The sequence below is a fragment of the Corvus kubaryi genome, unplaced genomic scaffold (genome assembly GCF_017639235.1).
Source record: "Corvus kubaryi isolate FWS band 111438036 unplaced genomic scaffold, C.kubaryi_AGA036_p1.0 37120, whole genome shotgun sequence".
NCBI lineage: Eukaryota > Metazoa > Chordata > Aves > Passeriformes > Corvidae > Corvus > Corvus kubaryi.
In genome coordinates this window covers 26,262-47,004 of record NW_024581030.1, presented here as the reverse complement: position 1 = coordinate 47,004, position 20,743 = coordinate 26,262, and the positions used below count along the sequence as shown (strand labels likewise).

General features: G+C 55.3%; 1 protein-coding gene across 3 annotated transcripts in view; it reads left to right on the top strand.

Annotated features, from left to right (window-relative positions):
- Positions 1-6,725: 6,725 nt before the first annotated feature.
- MRC2 (mannose receptor C type 2) overlaps positions 6,726-20,743 on the top strand; it is a 28,730-nt gene continuing 14,712 nt past the window's right edge. Inside the window, exons 1-7 of one of the 3 annotated variants that reach the window (XM_042021101.1) lie at positions 6,726-6,896; positions 17,709-18,107; positions 18,361-18,534; positions 18,719-18,883; positions 19,042-19,155; positions 19,844-19,987; positions 20,379-20,621. In XM_042021101.1, coding sequence (XP_041877035.1) covers positions 6,782-6,896; positions 17,709-18,107; positions 18,361-18,534; positions 18,719-18,883; positions 19,042-19,155; positions 19,844-19,987; positions 20,379-20,621 — 1,354 coding nt within the window. In that variant the 5' untranslated portion in view covers positions 6,726-6,781. The remainder of the gene's footprint in view (positions 6,897-17,708; positions 18,108-18,360; positions 18,535-18,718; positions 18,884-19,041; positions 19,156-19,843; positions 19,988-20,378; positions 20,622-20,743) is intronic. The other 2 variants (XM_042021099.1, XM_042021100.1) reach the window with 2 other exon arrangements.

Here is a 20,743-nt window from a genome sequence, read left to right as displayed (position 1 = left end):
TTTGCTTGGCTTTTACTGTTTTTCTGCTCTTGGCATTGGCACGAGCTCTCTTGCAGTGGCTGCACAGAGATGGCACAGGACAGGATCAGGAAGAATGGAGGAAGGGTGCATTCCAGAGCTCAGAGCAGTGAGATCTCTGCATCAGACGGGGAATTGCTGAAAATTACCAAGTCACTTAATTACTGGTGTTGATCTTGTCCTGGAACATAAATTAGAAAGCTGAGGTGGGTTTGTCCCTCATTTCCTGTAGAGTAGCAGCTGCCTTTAGAATCCCTGTATATTGAGGACATAAAAAAACCCACCTTTTCTGTTGATGCATATCTGTGGGTCACAACCCCCCATCCGCTCCCCAGCCCATGGACAGCCGCGTCTCCCCTCTTAGTCACCCACAATAACCAACCACACTGAGCAGTGACGAAACACAGCTCCTTTAATTTCTTGGGGCTAGGTCTTGGCAGCTTTACAAAAATACACAACAGAAAATGAAAAAGGACCTTGGTGGCTGAAGATGTTGAGTCTGTTTGTATCTGGACTGATCACTGGGGAGTGCTGGGGCCTGTGGTGTATCGAGCTCCTTTACAGGCACGGCGGGGCTGCTGTGCCGGGCATCCCCCAGGAGCCGGGGCTGTACCTGCCCCCAGCGCTGCTTCCTCAGGTGAACAGTCACCAGGCCCCAGGTTACTCTGCAAACCTGACTCGACCTTCGCTGTGCCCAAAGTCAAACTCAGTGAGTGCAAGTGAAACCAAACACTGAGCGAGCTCAGCTCCCTCCCTGCTGCTGCAGTCGATCATTTTTCAGCCCCCTGGTCTGGTTCAGATGATGTGACACAGATTTGGGCCAGGAGAGGCAGCAGTGGTGCTTCAGTAGCATCAGCAGAATCATCACTCTCCTGCATCACCCATGCAGGGGCATGTGCAGGACACACTGACACCTGCAGGATCAAGATTCACCAAGGGGCTGCCTTGCTGGATGCTTTGCCTCCTACATTTGCAGTTGGGAGTTATGCTATAAATGAACTTCCCTCTGCTAAATGGGCCAGTCCCAGTTTATTTTGTGACCTGGCAAACCCTCAGTGTGAGCTTTGCAACCGCTGCCAGTGTCTGCCTGGGGTCTGCTGCTGGAGGACGTTGCTTTCTGGGTGCTACACATGCTTGGCTCAAGCAACTTCAACCTAAACCTTCCCACTCCCAGCATGGTGGAGGAGACTTTGGAGTGTGCAGGAGCAGAATTGGGCACAGCCCTGACTCCCAGCCAGCCCAGACCTACCTTTGCTACCAAATGCTGATGCATCTTCGCACTGAGACTGATTTTCCACGGCTGCACATGGCTCTGCCTGTGGTCTCTGCTTCTCCCTGGCCCCAGCGCTGCCCTTGGGGACAGCTGGGTGCCCCCCCCGGCCATCACCCTGGGTGGGGGCAAAAGGCCAAACAAACATAGAGCAGCTCAGCCTCCCGTCACTACATTCACACCCAGGAATAGGCTCTTGGCCACAAGGACACTATTGTCTGTTCTGGGAGCGGGGCTGAGACACGCTCCCATTCCATGCTTTAGCTGCGTGGGGGTGTGAAGGCTAGGAGAAGCTGCTGGCATGTGCTCCTCCACCAGCTCTGTGTGCTCTTCCCTGCTCCTCTGTGCTCCCAGCCTGCATCTCCTCCTGGGATGGGTTACTGCAGTCTTTCTTCTCCCTCCATCCTTCAGCTGCAGACTGTGTTTCACTCACTCTGTTGCTATTCATTTCCAAACACATCAGTGAAGGGGAGGCTCAAGTGCTTTGAGCTGATTCAGGAAAGCCTGAAAACCGAGGTTATCCACCATCTGCCCACCAGTGTGGGATGACCCCCACCAGCCCCCAGGCAGCCCTGGCCAGGACCTGCTTTCCCATCCTCTGTTGCTTGGGCTGCAGGGATGGTGCAGAGCAGTGCCATGGTCCAGATGGAGGTAAAACACAGGGATGGAGATAAAAACACAGGAATTAAGTTAAAAATGCAGGGATGCTGTGGGCAGCAGCAGGATGAAGACAGGGAGATTCAGCCTCATGTTCAGGCCAGATCTCCCATCCCCATCTGTGCTGCCCTGGGGAGCACCAGCAGCAGAGTTATAAGGTGATTGGCTCTGCTTTGCATTCAGAGGAAGAAAAGATCCAGAGCTCCGCTCAGCCCTGTCCTCTCCCAACCGAAGGCGCCAGCTGCGTGGGAGCCACGAGCACGCGCTGCTGTGTCGGCAACTGCCTTGCTCCTGGCTCAGCTCCGCATCGGGATCAGGACTCCAAACCTGCTTTGTTCAGCATTGGCTCATTCCAGCTCCCGTTAATCCTGAAAATCCATGAACTCACACCCAAACCCAGGAGAGTGGCTGGGATTGATGCCAAAACCCCTCCAGGCTAAAGGAACTGGTGAGGGATGGAGGTGGAAGGGGACATGCCCATGCCAATGAGGTAAGGCAGTGGCAGGGGTGGAAATGAAGCACCTGGGGCCAACTGGACCATGCTGCTCTTGCTGGAAAGGGCCAGGGAACAGGGTGAGATCTCTACTCTGTGGTCCCATACCCGCTTCTGGCAGGAGGAAGATGCCGTTCAGGATGTGCTGTCCTCCACTACTCTCCAGCTGCTTTCCCTCCCCGCTCTGCAGCCCAGTTCTGCCAATTTGCTCTTGACTCATGCAGAAAAAGTGTTTTTCTAAAAGGCAAATTTCTTGTAAATGCCTGGAATTTCTCTCTGCCCCTTTCCAGGAGCCCTCCAGGGGAAGCCAGGCAGGAAGGAGAGGCAACAGGCTCAGAGGGCAGCACTTCTCCCTGGGCAGCCCCCAGCCTTGTCCCGCCCCCGCTGTGGAAGGCCAGGATCTCGGCACTGGCCCTCACAGGGCTGGAGCGCCCTGAAATTCCTCATGGCAGCTCCAAGTGAGCACATCTGGTTTTAATATATTTGCAGCTTGAACTTGCCTGACTTTTCAGGACTGCAGGAGAGAGAGCAGCAAAGAGCTCTGAAAGCTGCCATGTGGGGCACCCACAAAGGGACCCCCTTTGCAGTGCTGGGAGACAGCAAAGTTGGGAAGGAGGTCAGGGGGAATGGGGCTGACCAAGCACATTAAGGGACCCTGGCAAAGCTCCATCTGCTCCTTGCAAGACGGTTGCAAGGTTGGGTTGGAGGCAGGGAAAAGGCCCTTCATTTTGGCCAGGATCCCTCTACCCACAGCTGAGCCTCGAGCAGAGCCCGGGCTGATCCTAAACATCATGTTTCAGCTCCTGGGGGAGGAGCACAGGAAGCAAACAGGAGGTGCCTCCCTGACACTCCCTGCTCGGTGGAGCCTCAGCCACGAGCACGGAGACCCCTCCCACAGTGCTGAACGCTAATGAGAAAACCAAACCCTCAGGAGCATCAGTATGGGGCCCCGATGACAACCAACATCCCAGGGGCTGTGGAGGAGCTGAGTCCCCGCATGGTGTCCCCAGGCTTGTCTCCAAAGGGAAGGGTGCAAAGGCAAAGCTTGGGGATGAGTCCCTTGCTGTACCCCCATGGGGTTCTCTACCAAACCCCCCATCCCAGCGAGGAGATACCAGTCACCCTTGCTGCCTGCAACGCAAAGCCTGGAGCTTAGAGAGGGAGCTGGTCTGGCTGTTCCTGCCTGTCTCAAACAGAGAGAGTGACGTGGCCATTCCCTGCTGCTGCTGCTGCTGCCAGCGCAAGGGAGAAGGAGCCAGCAGACGCCAAGACGGCCTCTTCCCCAAGCAGTGACCTCAATGCACAGCGCCTGCCAGGTGGGTGTTGATCTTGGCCCAGCCAGTCCTATTTGGGGCCAGGATGAGGCCAAGGCGGCGCTGAGCTCCTGGCAGAGCCTGGCAGGTGCTGCTGGTCCCCAGCAAAGCAAAGTCCCTGACACCAGGGTCCCCCAACAGCTGCTGCCCACAGGTAGAGCTTTGCTCTCCTGGAGCCCTCAGTCCCGCAGAGAGCCATGGGCTGGGCGGAGCACCCTTGGAAGAGCACAACAGAGCAGGACATGCTGCCTCCCTGGCCATACAATAAATAGACCCTTAGAACCTGCCAGTCCTCAGAGGTGGCTGGTGGGGTGGTCAGACCCTTCCTCCAGAAAATCTGAAGGCTATAGATGCTGTTCTCATGGTCCACAGGTCCCTGAATCCTTTCCTCTAATGCCTCTAGCACAAGCAAACACCAAACGTGCCCCATGACAGCCCCAAACTCAGTAAGTCATGGGGTGCCTCACTGCAAATGAGCGCCCCAGGTCCAAATCTGGGGTTTCTCCCCCACCCCTGTGGTTGGGTCCCACTGCACATTGGTAACACATTTTGCAACTTGCTGAGCATCCTGACTGACCTGTTTTCTCCCAAGTGCTGCTGACCAGGTCAGACCTCCAGCCAAAGGCAGGCAAGTGGCTTGGATCTGTCTCCAGAAATGTTTTCCAAACACTCCTGCAGGATGACTTTCACTGGAGCCGATGCTGTTTCACCCCATCCCACTGCAGGCCCCTCCACTGTGACCACTCCCTACATGGGATGTTGCTTTGGCCAAAAACCAGAATTTCTTTTTCCAGTTAAATGACAGATACAGGTGCTCTGACTGTGGGAATCGGCTACTGACACTGAATATCCCAAGTTCTGGGTAATCCTGGGATGAGCCCATTGCTCCGAATCAGTCTCCCCAGGCAAGGAGCTCTCCTGAGATTGTGGCCAGTGGCGCAGTTGACTGTCCCTTGCACGCAGCATTGTCCCCTTGTCCTCATCTGGCAGCAACTCATTAGGGCCAGAGGGGTCAGACAGAACTGGAAACGTCCCAAGGGAAAACACATTTCCTCCCGATCCACTCTGTCGAGTAGCGACTCAACTGGTACTAAACCAGATCAGGAGAGCAGGCAAAGAGCTGTTGGCCTGTGTTGAAGAAATTAATTAAGAAGTGCTAATTATCTGCTAATCACACACAGCTTAGGGGCCTTCAAGACACAGGAGGTACAAGGCCAGGAAGTGGCGATGCTCCATGGGATCCAAAGCCTTTCGACTCTGCTGTGTCCCTTCCTTTGAATGGGTTCAATTTCCTTGAAAGGGATGTCAAGTTTGTCTGGGATGGGTGGAGGGTCCCACTCATGGGACTTCACAGCCCCATCATGTCCAGCCACTGGTGTTTCAGTGGGTGGCATCCCCCTGGAATGGTCTCCAAGTTTTTGGGATAGGAGCGAGGATCTGGATGATTCCTTCCTCTCCTCTGGGCTGTCATGCTTGTTTCCTGTGGCAGCCATGGAAGCCAGTGAGGTCTTTCTCTCAGTGTTGCTGCAATTAAAAAATAATCCCTGCCTTAGAAAACCAACAGCCCAGATGCTGATGTGCTTAATTAGCCCCCCCAGAGGGTTTGCATCCCCAAAGCCCATCGTGGCACCGGCCTGTAGGTCCTTCCTGCCCCGCTGGGAAACAACGGATTCCTTTATTTTCCAAAGAACAGCAAAATTGTGGCTGGCTCACACCTGTTCCTCACCCCCTCAGGGGTTTGTGCCAACTCAGGGCCAGATCCTGTTCCCTGCTCAAGGAAGCTCTGCCATCAGCTTGGTCTCATCAAAAGTATCATCTCCCCTGAATTTGTATGGCAGAGTCTGCATGTCAAGGACTGACTGACCCTCTCTGCACTGCCCAAATCCCAGGAGAGCTCAAGGGGGTGAGGCTTCCACACCCTCAGGGATGCTCCCACAAGAATGGGCACCATGAGCATCACCCAAATGCACCAAATTGATGTAGAAAGCCAGGAATATGCCAACTTCCAGTGTATTCCATGTCTGCTGCCTTCTTTGGGTGGCTTTTGGGGCCATGGGCAGCCCTGCTGGAGTGGAGGTGTGAAAAAAAAGTTTAAAAGTTCTTTAAAAGTTTTAGAAAGCCTTTTATATTCACCTCCTGGATGTGGGATATACCTACATCAGATAGTGGATGTTCTTTGTCCCATGCCCTCAGCAGAGCACCAGAAGCTGGAGAGCTGTGCAGCACCCCATGGCGGGAGGGACTGGGCTTGTGATGGAAGGTGCGTGAGCTGTGTCCAACTTCAGCATCCACAGTTGGGCTGGGAGCTGCCCAGCTCTGTGCCACAGGGATGGACGGAGGAGGATCCAGCTGGCCTGGCTGTGCTTGGGATGAGGTAACTCTACTGGGCACCCAGAGGTGCAAGCAACGATGTGTGGTGGGAGCTCATGGCAGCCCTTGGCTGCTCTCCCCGGCGAGGTGGGGTCCCACGCTGAGGACCCGCAGCGGGACACGACGCGGGGCTGGCGGCACCGTGGTCATCTCCCCTACACCCTCCGCCCCGCACCGGGGCATCGGGACCACCCGGGGTGCGGAGACGGCGGCAGGGACATTCTGCTGGGGCAGCCAGCCATCCTCGGGCGTCTGCAGGGATGCCCTGGCCAGGCTGGGCTTCGCTTCTACCACTCCCCCGCTTCACCCCCGGACCCCCCGCCCTAGCGATGCGCTGCAGCGGGCGGAGCCCCCCCGGGCTCGGGCCGCGCCCCGCTTTCTCGCCGCCGCTGGGCCGGGCCCCAGTCCGCTGACGCAGTGTCTGAGCCCGGCGCGCACGCTTCGTTTTTTTTTTCTTATTTTATTTTGTAACATTTTATTTTCCCCCTTCTTTCCCTCCCTCTCCCGCTCGCGTCCCTCCTCCTCCTCCTCCTCCTCCTCCTCCTCCTCCTCCTCCTCCCCCTCCTCCTCCCCCTCCCCCCATCGCCCTCCCCGTCCCCGGCCCGGCAGGAGCGGCAGGAGCGGCCCGAGCGGAGAGGAGCGGAGCGGGCAGCGCCGGGGATGGGGCGCGGCTCGGCGGGACCGCGGCCCGACTGCTCCCCGCTGTGCGCCCCCCTCCGCGGCCCCCTCTGCTGCCTCCTCGGGCTCCAGCTGGTGCTCGGCGCTGCGCACCCAGGTGGGACCGCGCTCTCCCTCCCTCCACTTTCCCGAGTTTTATTGTCGGAGGGAAAAGGGGGGGGCGAGGAGCCAAACCACGTCGAGGAGCCTCCCGGCCGGGCGCCCCCGGGGGAGGGGGCGGCGGGACCCCGGCGGCGGCGCGCAGGGCGGGGGGGGGCGTCTCGTTCTAACGCCGATCACATCGCTGTGGCTTACTTCATCGCGGAATGTTTTATTTGCTTTTACTACGGTTCGTTTTACTTCATCCCTCTCCGGTCGCGGTGCATTCCGCCGCGTTTTGTTTTCTCCAGTTTGGTCGCGCCGTGTTTTCTTCCCGTTCCGCCGCGTTTTCACTCCCTTTTATCACTCTTGAGTTTAACTCCCCGCGCCGAGCGGCCACGCAGCGCCGGCCGAGGCCGGCGGAAACGCTTCCGCGGCCGCGGGGGAGCCAGGGGGGCTCCGGGGCCGGGGGGCGGCTGCCGGCCCGCTGCGCTCCGCAGCCCCGCTCCGGCCCTTTGTCTCCCCGGGGTGGGCAGTTCGTGGAGCCGGAGGTCGGGAAGGGGCCGAAGGGGTTTGTTGGAGCTTTCCTCCCTCTCCCATCCTGATCCCACCTCCCCTCTCCCGACGTGTTAATCTTATGAAGAAGTGCCCCCCTGGATCGGGGCCCGAGTGGGTATTTGCAAACTTTTTTTTTTTTTTTTTTTTTTTTTTTTGGTAACTTCTCACGGTAAAGTCAACGGGTTGTTTTTTATCTTTTTCTAACCTTCTGAAGGCACCATGAGCCAGACACTGGAGGCTCCTCTGGACGGCCCCTGAAATTGCCGTTTGAGACCCTTTTTATCCCAGAATAGTCTAGCCTAGAGCTAAGGAGCTGCTTTTGGGCCTTCCTTGAATTATTTTGGCCATATTGATAGAATTTTAAAAATTTAAAGAAAAGTAAAATTGGCTACTTTTCCCTGAAAATAACAACTGTAAGCCCTTGGCCTATTTTATTAGAGCACATTTAGCAAATCCAAAGCAGATTTCAAGTGGCAGCATAGGAGCACACTGATCCCCTGCCCCCACCTCTCCTTGCCCCCTCCTTTCCCCTCTCCCCCCAGTCTCGCAGTGCCTGGGGCTGAGCCGCCTTGCTCAAGTGGCAAACATGGGGTCATGGACACGATGACAGTGGGCAGCAATTCCATGCCAAGCAAGGGATCAATTCTGGGATCAGAGGAGAAACTGCTTGGCTGGGAGATGGAGAAAGTAGGAAGCGATGGGAAAGGAGACCCCTGTAGCCTGGGGCATTTGGAAGAGCGGTCAGGGTTTGCTGCTGTTTGTAGACATCTCAGCTGGACTTTCCACAGCTGAATTCCTGCTAGACCTCCCCATAATTTACTTGAGGGCCATGAATTCCTCCTTCTGTGGGTTTTAAGGGGGTTATTTAATTTCAGCAAGGTTTTGCTACCTTTACAGGCTGATTCTGGCTGTTTCATCCCAAAAAATGTCAGTGGGATCCAGGTCTGGCAGTCCTGAGGACAGAGGCGCCTCTGTCCCGGCTGTGAGGCGGGAGTGCAGTGGAAGCCGACCCCATGCCGGGCCTGGGCGAGGAACAAGGCAGCTTTCAGCGGCCGCCAGCCCGCAGGGCCGTGTCACTCGTGCCTCGCTGGTGCTGAGCACCCTCAGCTCTTTCTCCTCCCCATCCCCACTTTCGGCTGCTCCTGCCCTGCATCAGTCCTGGTTCGGACCTGGTGGATGAAGGGGACAGAGGATGGCGCCAATGGAGGTGCCACATCCAGGATCCCCCAGCACCAGGCTGGTTTGCAGCTCAGACAGGATCCTCGCTGGGAGTTTGGGATCAGGATGGAGTAGTCCCAAGAGTCCCTTGTTTGCAAGGACACTTTCAGTGGGGGCTGGCCCAGCAGACAGCATTTCTTCCCCTGGGGAGCTCTTGCTTCCTTGAGAGGTTTGTGCCAAACCCTCACCTCCGGGGCAGTCAGAAAGATGGAGCAGAGCTCTTGGCAGGAGGTTTGGGGCTCCTTGCTGCGATATCTCCTCCAGCTGACCCATCTGCGTAGCATGTGGGCACCCATGTGCCTTCCCAGGGAAACTGAGGCAGCAGCTCCCATCCTGCCACGGCTGCAGGCGGGACAAGGTCCTTGTGTCAGTGCCAGGACTTGGTGCTAGATCAACTTCCCATCTCTCCAGTGCTCAGTGTAGGTCCTGCCATGTCAGCTGTGGGGCAAGAGAGAATGCAGAAGGGACCTGGAAAGAATTTACAGCCTGTAGAGCAAACAGAGCAGCCTTTGCATGAATTTCCCCCCCATTTTCCTCTTTCCAATGGAAATAACTTGTTGCATGGTAAATGCAGCCCCAAGAAATTATATCTTGATCTTCTTCAGACTGTTTGGGAGCAGGAAAAGGGGTCAGAAGTGTTAGCTTTGCTGCTGGAGCCGGGCAGGGCGCAAGGGACAGTGAAGACCTCACCTCCACAGCGTCTGCAGCCACAGGAGCCGCTGGGACGTGGCAGCAGGGCTGGGGATGGTGCTTGCGCAAGAATGACAAGAGAGGAAAGAGATTTCATTTAACCTTCCATGCAAAACTGTCCCCTTCCCTTAAAGCTACCCAGCTGGTGTGGGGACCCCAGGAGGTTTCCCATGGGGAGGTGCTCCTTGCCGGCATGTGCGAAGGCGTTTTCAGGCGTGAGGTCCTGGTGATGGTTAAAGCCACGTTGCAGATTTTTCTCCCTGGCTTTATTTTCTCTCTGGCTGGATTTTGCACCTTTCCCTGCAGGCAGAGGCACTCTCCTTAAGTATTACTTCCTTAAGTATTTTCCAAAGAAATATTTTGCCCCAAAATCAAAGCAAATGTGTGCTGAGGGTGTATAATCCCTCTGTACTAAATCATCTTTCCCAGATGATAAATCCATCACAAGAGGCTCTGGTCCCATGGCCTTGGTGGGTGCTCAGAGCAGGGAAGGGAAGGCTTTAGTCCAGCTCTGCCAGAGGTCCCAGTGTTACTCACTGGATCATCATGCCCTGCTCAGGTCCATGAATGCAGCTGGATCTTGGGTGGGAGTGGGTGTGGGGGCCGCCCTCCCCCCCACTCCAGCCCATCCCAAGCCAGCATTTCCTGAAGGGTTGTTTAAGCAATTTGTAAAATTTGGTTCTTCACGTGCAGTGAGGAGCAGGATTTTAATTAATCTGAACTGTGCACAGCTCGCAGAGCATTGACATTTTTCTCATTCCTAAGATTGCTTGGAGCCCAAAAGAGACCCACACAGATGCTCTTGTTTTTAAAGAACCCATCTTTACTTTCCTAAGGACTAGAAAGTGATTAGTGGATTGACTTGCAAATTCCTGGGAGCACTCTTTAGTGTAGGAGCGAAGGTTTGGCTGTTGCACAGGGTACAGGGTATTTTCCAGTATCATCTCCATCCCTTTGCTCAGTCCTGCACTGCACCTCGTGCTGTCGCAGTAGGGACTTACGTGGGATTTTCCATGTAAAACAGCCTTGTTTGCAAGATGGTGCAGAGGTGGAATGGACAGATTGAGCTTTTCCCATTCCTCCACCCAAATCCAGACACGGCATCTTGGGGCTCTGCAGTAATGGCCCCATTTGTAATGGCCATGCCATGCAGTAATGCCTGGCCTGGGAGTGCTGGGCATGAGGAAGGCGAAGGGCACCCAGTGGGAAGTTTCATGGTAAATATCATTTTAATTGAGAAAAAATACGTGGGACACCAGAGGTTGCCCCTGGTGTTGCAAATGTGCTTGGGTTTGGTGAACGGGAGGGTGGGTCCCTGTCCAGAGACAGTGATAACCACTGCTCAGGGAAGTAACATTAGGAGTGGTGCTGGAGAAACAAGGGAGGAGAAATCTGTGGATCTTTCATCATTTTGGGGGGAGTTTCTTTAGTAGTTTTGAAAAATTTGATGAGTCTTCAGCCAACTGTGCTGGAAGTACCCGGTCTACAAGGATGTGTCAGGGCTGCCCTGCACATCACATCACACCACTGGCCAGTTTGCTGGCCAGGGAGTCTGGGGTGCTGGTGGGTGAGGGAGTGGGGACAGTCAGAGGAGCTGAGGCCAGAGCAGTGTTCAGGGGTGAGTGTTTGGCCACCATGTGTCCTGGGAGGGAGCCTTCACCTCTCCCACTTCTCTTGGTGGGTCCATTGCACTCCTCCATCCTGGCTGGAGCCCGTTCAATGGATGGTGCTGCCTTCATCTCCCTGCATTCCTGGGGAGTTAGAACCTCTTGGGTGAATGCAGCTGCTGCAGGGCTGGAGCCTGAGCCAAGTCTAGGGGGAAATTGGGGAAAATTTCCATCCTTCTATCCTTTGCTGAGTACCAGAGGGCAGAGTCTGGGACTCTCATCTCCCTTGTGGCCACTGCTGTGGTGAGTCCCTTGGGCTGCCCAGGGACAAGCATCCCTTCTGGAATGCATTCATTCATCTATGTCCCAGGCAGGATGCTGGGAGAATGGGCTTCTTAATGTCTGCAGAGAGGCTGAAGTGAAGTATGTGGCCCCTTTCCAAAACCTTTGTGAGGCAGCAGGAGTGAGCAGGGTGGTAGGTAGCCGTCATCGTCGCAGCCAAGTAAGGAGCTCATCTCGTCCAGCTCCCACCATATAAACAGCAGCTTCTCTCTGGCTGCTGGGCCAGCCAAGAGGAGTTTCTCAGCTCCAAGTGCACATCCTGCTGCTCCATACCCCCAACCGGACCATCCGAAGCTTCACTTTCTTCTTTGTAGCAAGAGGTCCTTAACTCCCTGAGGTCTGTTTTTAAAAAACAGAACAACAACCACCCTCTTTTATTCTGGAGCTTGGCTTGGAGCATCCAGAGCTGCTTCTGGCAAGTCTGGCCCCAGCCGAGCCCCAGGGTTGTGCTGGGCTGGGTGAATCTTTGGGATGTTGGGCATCATTGCTCATTTGCTGCAAACTTCTAATTTAGGAGCATCAGGGGTGGGAGTTGTGTCTCCTCTCAGCTCTGGAGCCGACGGGACCAGTGCCCTTCCTGAGCCAGATGTGTCCTGGGGCTGCCAGTATGGCTACATTTCCTTCCCTTTTATTTTTTTAGTCTGAAGTTCCTCTCTAAAGAGTTGCATCGGAGTTACTGATGCCAAAAGCAGCTGTGGGGGAGGTAGAGCCGTGATGTCCTTCCCGCAGGCTGGGAATGCTCTCGTGTCCTGTGATCACTGGCAGCAGGGATGCTCTAACTCTGCTGTTGGGAGCTCCCATAGACACAGCTGATGCTTTTAGCACTGTTTCCCATTCCTAGCTCACAGAAGGATGTACAGGCTCCTTCCTTGGGCCAAAAATTGATGCTGTTCGTGGCAATGATTTTGTTTTTTGCTCTTCTCTATACCAAGACCATAAGGATGGCATGAGCCATGCCTGGACTGACTGCTGGAGCTGGGCTTTGCTGGGAACTTCTCTCCAGGAAGGGGATTTTCCTCCAGAGGAATAATTTGTCCAGTAATATGAAATTCAAGATGGAGTTGGGGCTTTTCTGTGACCCTGCTCTATCCCTCAGCAGAGCTGGCTGGGCCTGGTCAGGGGTGCAGTCCTGGGGTCCTGCCCTCCCAAATGTCACTGGAAGGTGAATCGTCGGGCTGGTCTACCCCCATTCCAGCAGTTCCCTCTCCTCCTCAGGGCTGTGCAAGCTGGGCCCAGCTGAGGCTCTGTCAGGTGAAACTCTCCTGTGTTCCATGAGCAACGATTTTTGGTTCTTTGTAGAGTCCCAAAATGGCATGGGTTGGAAGGGTCCTTAAAGACTCTGCCATGGGCAGGGACACCTTCCACTATCCCAGGTTGCTCCAAGCGCCATCCAACCTGGCCTTGGACACTTCCAGGGATGGGATAGTCACAGCTTCCCTGGACAACCTGTGCCAGGGCCACCCCACCCTCACAAGGAAGAATTTCTTCCCAATATGCCATTTAACCCTGCTCCAGCTTAAAGCCACTGCCCTGTCACTCCAGTCCCTTGTCCAAAGTCCCTCTCCAGCTCTCTGGGAGGCCCTTTAGGCACTGGAAGGGGCTCTAAGGTCTCCCTGGAGTCTTCTCTTCTCCAGGCTGAATATCCCCAGCTCTCCCATCCTGACTGCATCTTTCTCGTCATCTTTTTCTGGGTATTTTCTTTATTCCAGGGGAATTTTTCTTCTCTGTTGCTGATCTTTCCCCCATACTTGGTGCATCCCCACCATGTTTATCATGAGCGAGTTCCCACTTCCCGCAGTTTTTCACCCATCGGTGCCCTGTGGGTTTCGGAGCCACTGCTCACCCTTGGGCTGCAAAAATGGGCTGAAAAGGTGGCAGTTTGGAGTAGGTGGCTTGGGGCTGCTGTGCCCTGTTTGCTGGTAGGTGAGACACATGTCATGAGGAGGTTCAGGCTGAACAGGGGTTCCTTTCTGCACCGTGTGAGTGAAGGGTGGGTTTCTTGCTGCAGGATGTTACAGGTAAAACTTTTTCCTGGGCTCCCAAATCCAAATGAAGGTGTTAGCACGGGGGGCTGCAGCCCCTGAGGGATCTCATGAGTCTCAGAGCACCAATGGAGCCCTGTTGCCTGGCATGGCTGGGGCACCTTGTGGGCTTCAAGGCTTTGCCACCTTTACCGGGTGGTTTGGAGCAAGCCATATCCACAGAGTGTCTGCAGCACAGGAACCTCTGAGAGGGATTGTCCCTGTGGCTCCAGGTGTGCTCAGCCTCCTGCACAAGCGACTTGGAGCTGTGTTTTTTGGGACATCCCACGTAAAGGGAAACCTTGAGTGAGAACAAGGGCAGGGAGCACCTTTGCCAGGGTGGCTACAGGACAGAGCTGAGTTCCAGAGGTTCACGAGGGGTTCTGGCATCACATGGTGCCATGATCACCCTCACAGTGGAGCCAGAGAGGTGGCAGGGGCTGGCAGGGATGTGGTAACAGAGCCTCACAGCGCTGACATGTTGGGGACATCATTTGCTGTCAGTTGTAATTGCAGCCAGAGTCCTGGAGCTGCTCCAGTCCAGGGTAACTGGGACCAGGGTTCAGCTGTAGCTTCAGTCCTTCATTGAATTTGCTCCCTGCATTTGTTGCTAGTGATGGGAGGGTGACAAATGCAATGGAGCAGGGATGCTCTGGGTGTCCTGTTGTGGGTGGCTGAGCTGGCATGTGTTTGGAGCTGGGTAGTGCCAAGGATGCCCATCCATGTCGTGCTGAAGGGCTTTCTCTGTCTGCTGTCCTTGGAGACTCTCATCCGGTGCTGCCCACAGTCCCCAAAATTGCTGGTTGTGAAGCTTTCCATATTTGCTTGGGGGTGGTAAAGCTGTTGTGGGAAGGGTTGAGCTGAGTTCCTTCAGTTCAGGCTTCCTGCTGGCCAAGAACTTGCTTTTTTGATTAAGAAAAAGAACCTGGAGCCAGCACAGGATGTAAAAGCTCCCTTAAGGGCTGCCCCAAAGGATGGCAGCTTCTCCATCCCTGCAGTGTTCAGCCACCAGTGCCAAGGCCAGTTTCTCCCACTGTGCTGGGGCACGAGCATCCCTTTATTTCCCACATGGGAGAGGAGAGTGTTTCTGCCGGCAGAGCCAGTGTCCTGCTTTCAGTGCCAGCTCCCCCCATCCCCACCATCACACTGCCTTGTAGCACCAGCTGCTTTCCATGGTCCCACCAGTACGCTGAAGGCAGCATCCCAGTGGCTGCATGGCTGGGGCAAGACACCATCTTTTATGGAAGTGTGTGGAATTTTGCTTTGCTTTCACAACTCCTCCTCCTCAGAGGAGGAGCACAATGTGATGGATCAGAGCTGCTGTCCTGCTCAATAGAGGGAGGATGCAGGAGGGAGAGACAGAGCATGCCAGTCCCAGCTCTGGTTTGATTTTGGTGATTCCAGGCAGAGCATCCAGCAGGATTGCATTTTCCAGTGCTCTTTGTCCTGTGCCAGAGGGCAGCTCCTCTTTAAGAAGGGTCTTCTGGTTTTGCCGTGTTTCCATAACTGGAGGGCAGTTAGAAAGCTCTGCCTGTGTGATTTCAGGTCCACAGGTGGGTACCAAAACCTGAGGAACATCTCTAAAAGGAGTCAGCCATAGCTGTGCCATGGCTACTGAGGGCAGTGCAGGAGAGCAGGCCCTGGAAGGGATGGGGACATTCCCAGTCCCTCTGGAGCCGCCTCCTGCAAGGATTGGGTTTGCTCTGCAGAATACCAGCTTGGGAAAAGGGATTCATTGATCCAAACTTGCCTTCTCTCACCCAACTCTACATCTATCCTGGGGTCAGGAATGCTGAATGCTCCTTTCAGTGCCCAGGAGCCTATCCAAGCACCACTATGTCATGGACACCATGGACCCAGTCAACCCCAAATTCCATAAAAATAAGGGAAGGAAAGGTGTATTTTTGGTGAAGCACAGCTTTGCTGCCTTGTGTTGAACTCATGCGGGTCGTCCCCCCAGCTCCTCCCCAGCAGTGCACAGCAAGCGGTTTTGCACAGGGAGAAGCTGGAAGAGCTGGGGGGCTGCCAGGGCTGAGCTGGTGCTGGAGCTTTCCCATTCCTCCACGGCCCAGCAGACACTGGGGACACACTGCGTGGCCTCTCCTGCCATCTTTGAGCCAAGGGGCTGAGCTGCTTGCAGCGTGCTGGGGCTGCCCAAATCCTGTAGCCTATAATTTCCTACCTCCGTCTCTTCTCTTTTTAGAGTCAAATGGTATCTTGTGTTTCTCTGGCCTCGGGCCTGTCCCTTCCAGTCTGGATGGCTTCCTTGAACGTGGTGCCACTGCAGGGCCACTGGTGAGTGTGGCCCTTGCATGGTGCTGCCAGCTCCAACGTGGCACTGAGCACCCTGACACCCATTCCTGAGCTGCTCCATGGCTATTCCAACCCGATACTAATTTTTTCTTCCAAGGCAGGGCTCACAGGTAACAGAGGAGGGTGTCCTGTTGCTGATGCTCCCTGTGGTGATGCTCATGGTAGAGCAGCTTTTTCTGTTCTAAGGAGCAAAGCAAGCACTGGTATTTGGCTCCTTGCAGAGGAGCCACTGTGGCATCAGGCTGTGCCCCAGGGAGGCCTCATCCTGCTCCAGCGGGTCACAAGACTGATGCTGCATCATCCAAAACTGCTTGAAGACCGCTGTGTCCCTGATGCTGGAGGGGCTGCACTGCCCTCACTGTAGGTGGGAAGGGGAGAGTGATGGGCTGGGTGTGGCATGGGTGGTGCTGGCATGGGGAGAAGGTGCTTGGTGGGGGATGAGCTGGTCTCCCACTGTCCAGGTTAGGATCAGGCCAGTTCCAGCTGGAGAAACACCGGCACCAGCTTAAGGAATCTGAGCTTCAGTTAGCCAGAATCAGCCCTGTCTGAATTTTTGCTTATTTTCTCACTTGGCATGATTTTTACAATATTTTCAGTGAAATTAAATGTTTCCCTTAAATTAAGTAAAGCCCTGCAAACAAGCTTCACTCTTGTTTATTTGACATTATCACTGATGTCATATGGGCTGGGGAAGGGGCCTCTGACATAATTTCTGTCCTGGAGCTGGGTCGATGGTGGAACTCCCCAAAAAATGGGGGTGTCTGTCTTCCTCCATTTCTTTTTCCCTTTCATACACAGGGCAGGGAAGTTCTGTGAGCCAAGATGTTTGTTGCTTGAATGTGCCGGAGCTGCCTGTAACAACAGAGCTGGGGCAGGTTGAAGTTGCGGGGAAATAGGAAATGAAAACCTGTTCAGCCCAAAAAATTCATACAATGGCAAAAAACCAAAGCAAACCAAAGCTAAATATAGTGGGGCCTATGAGTTCGCTTGGACTTCTGGTGAATGTTTGTGGTGGAAAAAAATGGGATGTTTTATTAAAAAAAAAAGAACAACAAAAGTGGTGGTGTTGATGTGGTGCTTTGGGAAGCTTCTTGCTGGGGTCTTGGGGCAAGAAGAGGCAGTCAGAAGCCCTGAGGTGGCTTTTTAGCTTAGAAACATTAATTTGAAGAAATAAAGTGTCTTTTAAACACGACACATCAGCGGGAGCAGCATGTCCCAGTATAGTGTCTGGGATTTACTGGTTTGTACAGGTTTTGGGATACAGTCACATGGTGGCATGGCCCCCAGTGATGCTGGGGGTTAGGGAATTTCCTTGGGGATGCATGGTTGGCCCGTGGCAGCAGGCAGGACTGTGGGACACGTGTGGAGTTGGGGTTGAGCTCGGCCTGTCTTCCCTCGTCGGCTGCACTTCTATCTGCTGGCAGCGATTCCACTCACTTGGCTTCCGCCTCCCAGTGCCTGCGCTGGGATTCCAAAGGGTCCTGACGTATTTTGTGTTTGCTGAGGCTGGGGCTGTGCAGGCATTTTCCTTCACACAAGGGGAGACCTTCCTCAGCAGTTCCTCTTTGCTCCACAGTTTCAGCAGGTCCCCAAACACACATAGCAGTGACGGATGCGCTATCTCCCTGCTCTGTTTTTCTCTGCCTGGAGCAGATGGCCGGTGCCAAAGCCATTGGCTTCTCCAGCACTGGCATCGTTGCAATGCCTGGAAATGCTGCAGCCAAGAGCTGCCCATGGGAGCTCAGTTTTGAACGGTTCTAATGATGTGATTAGAGTGGGCGAGCACTTTGCTCTGGCTCCGATGCCCAACAGCCACCCTTGGTGATGCCATGCTGGGTACAGACACCCACTGGTGTCACTCTGCCCAGAGCCCATCACTGGGGGGGATGGGCACTGGGGCAAACCCTGAGTCAGTGCTGAAGGGAAGTGGTGGTCCCCAGCATCCTAGGTGCTGTGCCCAGGGATGCATCCCAAAACTTGCTTTGCACAGAGCCAGGATGTTCTGTCAGGGCTCCAGGCCATGCATGGCACATACTGAATTCCCGGCGATGCTTTCACCCTTTCCTTTTTTTCTCTCCCCAGACTCCAAAGTCTTTCTCATCTACAACACGGGCGCGCAGGGCTGCTTGGAGACCAAGGACTCACTGGTGCGACTGGCCAAGGGCTGCAACGCCAGTGCCCCAGCCCAGCAGTGGAAATGGGTCTCCCGAAATCGCCTCTTCAATGTGGGGGCCATGCAGTGCCTGGGGGTGTCATGGCATGGGGCCAACGCCACGGCGGGGCTGCACCTCTTGGCCACCTACGAGTGCGACCGCGAGTCAGTCAACATGCGCTGGAGCTGCCGTGGGCTCGGGGAGCAGCTGTCACAGCATCTAGGTGCCCGCCTGGGCAATTCCTCCCTGGACAGGGGGGACCAGGCGCATGGCTCACAGTGGAGGACATATGGCACTGAGGAGGATCTGTGTTCCATGCCCTACTCTGGTAACACCTCCTTGGGCATTAGTGTTATCCTGTAACCCAAACCATCCCCAAAACGTGAGCTGAGGCTGTGGTGCTGCAGCAATTGGGTCCTGCCTGGGAAGCTCAGTCCCAGCTTGCTGGGGCTACAGAACCAGGCAGGATCAGAGCGATGGGGAGTGGGCAGCCTCTGGGCACCCCATAACCCACCTCACCCCAGATCTCCCTCCAGCCCCCATAGACACATCCTCAAGCAAGGGCTCCTCTTTTCCCTCAGAGATTTACACCATCCAGGGCAACTCCCATGGGAAGCCCTGCACCATCCCCTTCAAGTATGACAACCAGTGGTTTCACGAGTGCACCAGCACGGGGCGAGAGGACGGGCACCTCTGGTGTGCCACCACCCAGGACTACGGCAAGGACGAGCGGTGGGGCTTCTGCCCCATAAAGAGTAAGTAGGGGCACACATCTTGTGGGGAAAAGCAAAAACCCAATGTCAATCCCTCTTGGGGACTTTTGGGCTTCTCCCCCTGTGAGCAGTCTGCAGTGCCAGAGCAGCAAGTTATTGGAGTTTACTGGGTTATTGGGGGTTTCTTTGTTTCTGTGTTGGGTGCTCATCCTGCGCATCCCCACAGGCAATGACTGTGAGACCTTTTGGGACAAGGACCACCTCACCAACAGCTGCTACCAGTTCAACTTCCAGTCAACGCTGTCGTGGCGGGAGGCCTGGAATAGCTGTGAGCAGCAAGGGGCCAACCTGCTGAGCATCACAGAGATCCATGAGCAGACCTACATCAATGGTGAGATTCTGGCAGCCTGGCTGTGCACTCCTCATCTGGGGCAGAGCTGGCTGCACTGTGGGCGTTGCCACTGCCAGTTTGCTCTGCCTGTCCCAAGTTTGGGAGGGTGACAAGCTGGGGACTGAGCTGGGCTTGGGGGACTGATTCTGCCCCTCCAGGGCTGCTGACTGGGTACAGCTCCACGCTCTGGATTGGACTGAATGACCTGGACATCAATGGAGGCTGGCAGTGGTCAGACAACTCACCCCTCAAGTACCTCAACTGGGAGAGTGGTGAGACAGGGGAGGTTGTGGTGGTGATGGGGCCTGAGGAACACCCTGTGACCACCGGAGATGGCCCCATGGCAAGGGAGGTGGCCCAGGCTGCTGCAGGGTATGCCCTTGCTGCATGAGGACAGAGAGCCACAGGGGCCTGTGTAACAGCCTGGGACATCTGTGGAGCTGGAGCGGGGACACAGGGTACTGAGAGGGAATCAGCCCTCTGAAAGCACTCACTGACCTGTGGATAACCTGGGCTGACATTCCTTGTTTGGCGGGTTGCTGCATCCCTGCTTAGTGCTGGAGTGTGGCTGAGAAGTGGTCCCCAGCTGCAGACATCCATCCCTAACCCTGGGGTGCTCAGAGGGAAGAGGGCCCATTGGTCATGCCTCATGCCATCACCCAAAGGCACTTGGAGGAATACAGTGATACCCTCGGAGGAGGTTTGAGGACAGGTGGGAGCAGTTCAGGTGTGTTACTTTGACCCCCTGACTGCTGTCGACATTTCCAGGTAAAACAGTGACCCTTTGGGTTCTTGTGCATTGAGGCACTATAAAGAATCCTGGGCATGTTGGGGTCACATCTTCATCATGCACAATAACAAAATAAAAGGGGTTTTACTGGTGTTGGAGCAGGGAGAGCTGCATTGGTGCCTCTGTCCTGGCTCTTCAGTAGCCTGTCCTCTCCTCATCCCACTCCCCAGACCAGCCTGACAACCCCAGCGAGGAGAACTGCGGGGTCATCCGCACTGAGTCATCCGGGGGATGGCAGAACCGTGACTGTGGCATCGCCCTCCCCTACGTCTGCAAGAAGAAGCCCAATGCCACGGCTGATCCCTTCCTGACAGGTGAGCAGGCGAGGACCAGCATCAGGAATGCGCAGCTCTGTGTCCCATGGGGGTGTGCTCCTACCCCAGCATGGTCAGGGGATGCTGCCCATGTAGGTGCCCATGGTGTCCCCAGCTTGCTGCTGTCCTCGCTGTGCGGAGCAGGACTTGAGCTCCCTAGGTGGTAAGGGAGGGACGGAGAGCAGCAGGTCCCTGTGGTCCCCAGGGGAGGGGATGCTCTCTGCTCTGCTCTGCCCTCACTCCTCTGCAGATAGAAGGGATTTTGTTTTGTCCCTGGAGCTCTGAAGCTGCCATTCCCACACCTTGCACTGCCTGTTTTGGCCGTGTTTCCCACTGCGGCTTTGGCTTGGTCTGCTGAGCACCCACAGGACTGCGGTCCATTCCCTGCCAGGGAGAGGGCTGGAGAGCTGGGCAGGAGCCCTCAGGCTGCCTTGTGTCCTGCCAGACTCGTGGTCGGAGGTGAAGGTGGACTGTGAGCCCAGCTGGCAGCCCTTCCAGTCCAACTGCTACCGGCTGGTCGGAGAGAAGAAGAGCTGGCAGGAGGCGAAGAAGACCTGCCTGCGGAGCGGGGGTGACCTGGTCAGCATCCACACCCTCTCTGAACTGGAATTTGTCACCAAGGAGATCAAGCAAGGTAAGGAGGACCTTGCTGTGCCAGCAGCCCCTTTCCTGTCTTGTGGGGTCCATGGAAAAGTCCCTGGAGGTGCTGGAGGCTGCAGAGTTGACTTTGTGGCTGTGCAGGGAGCAGAGGTCCCA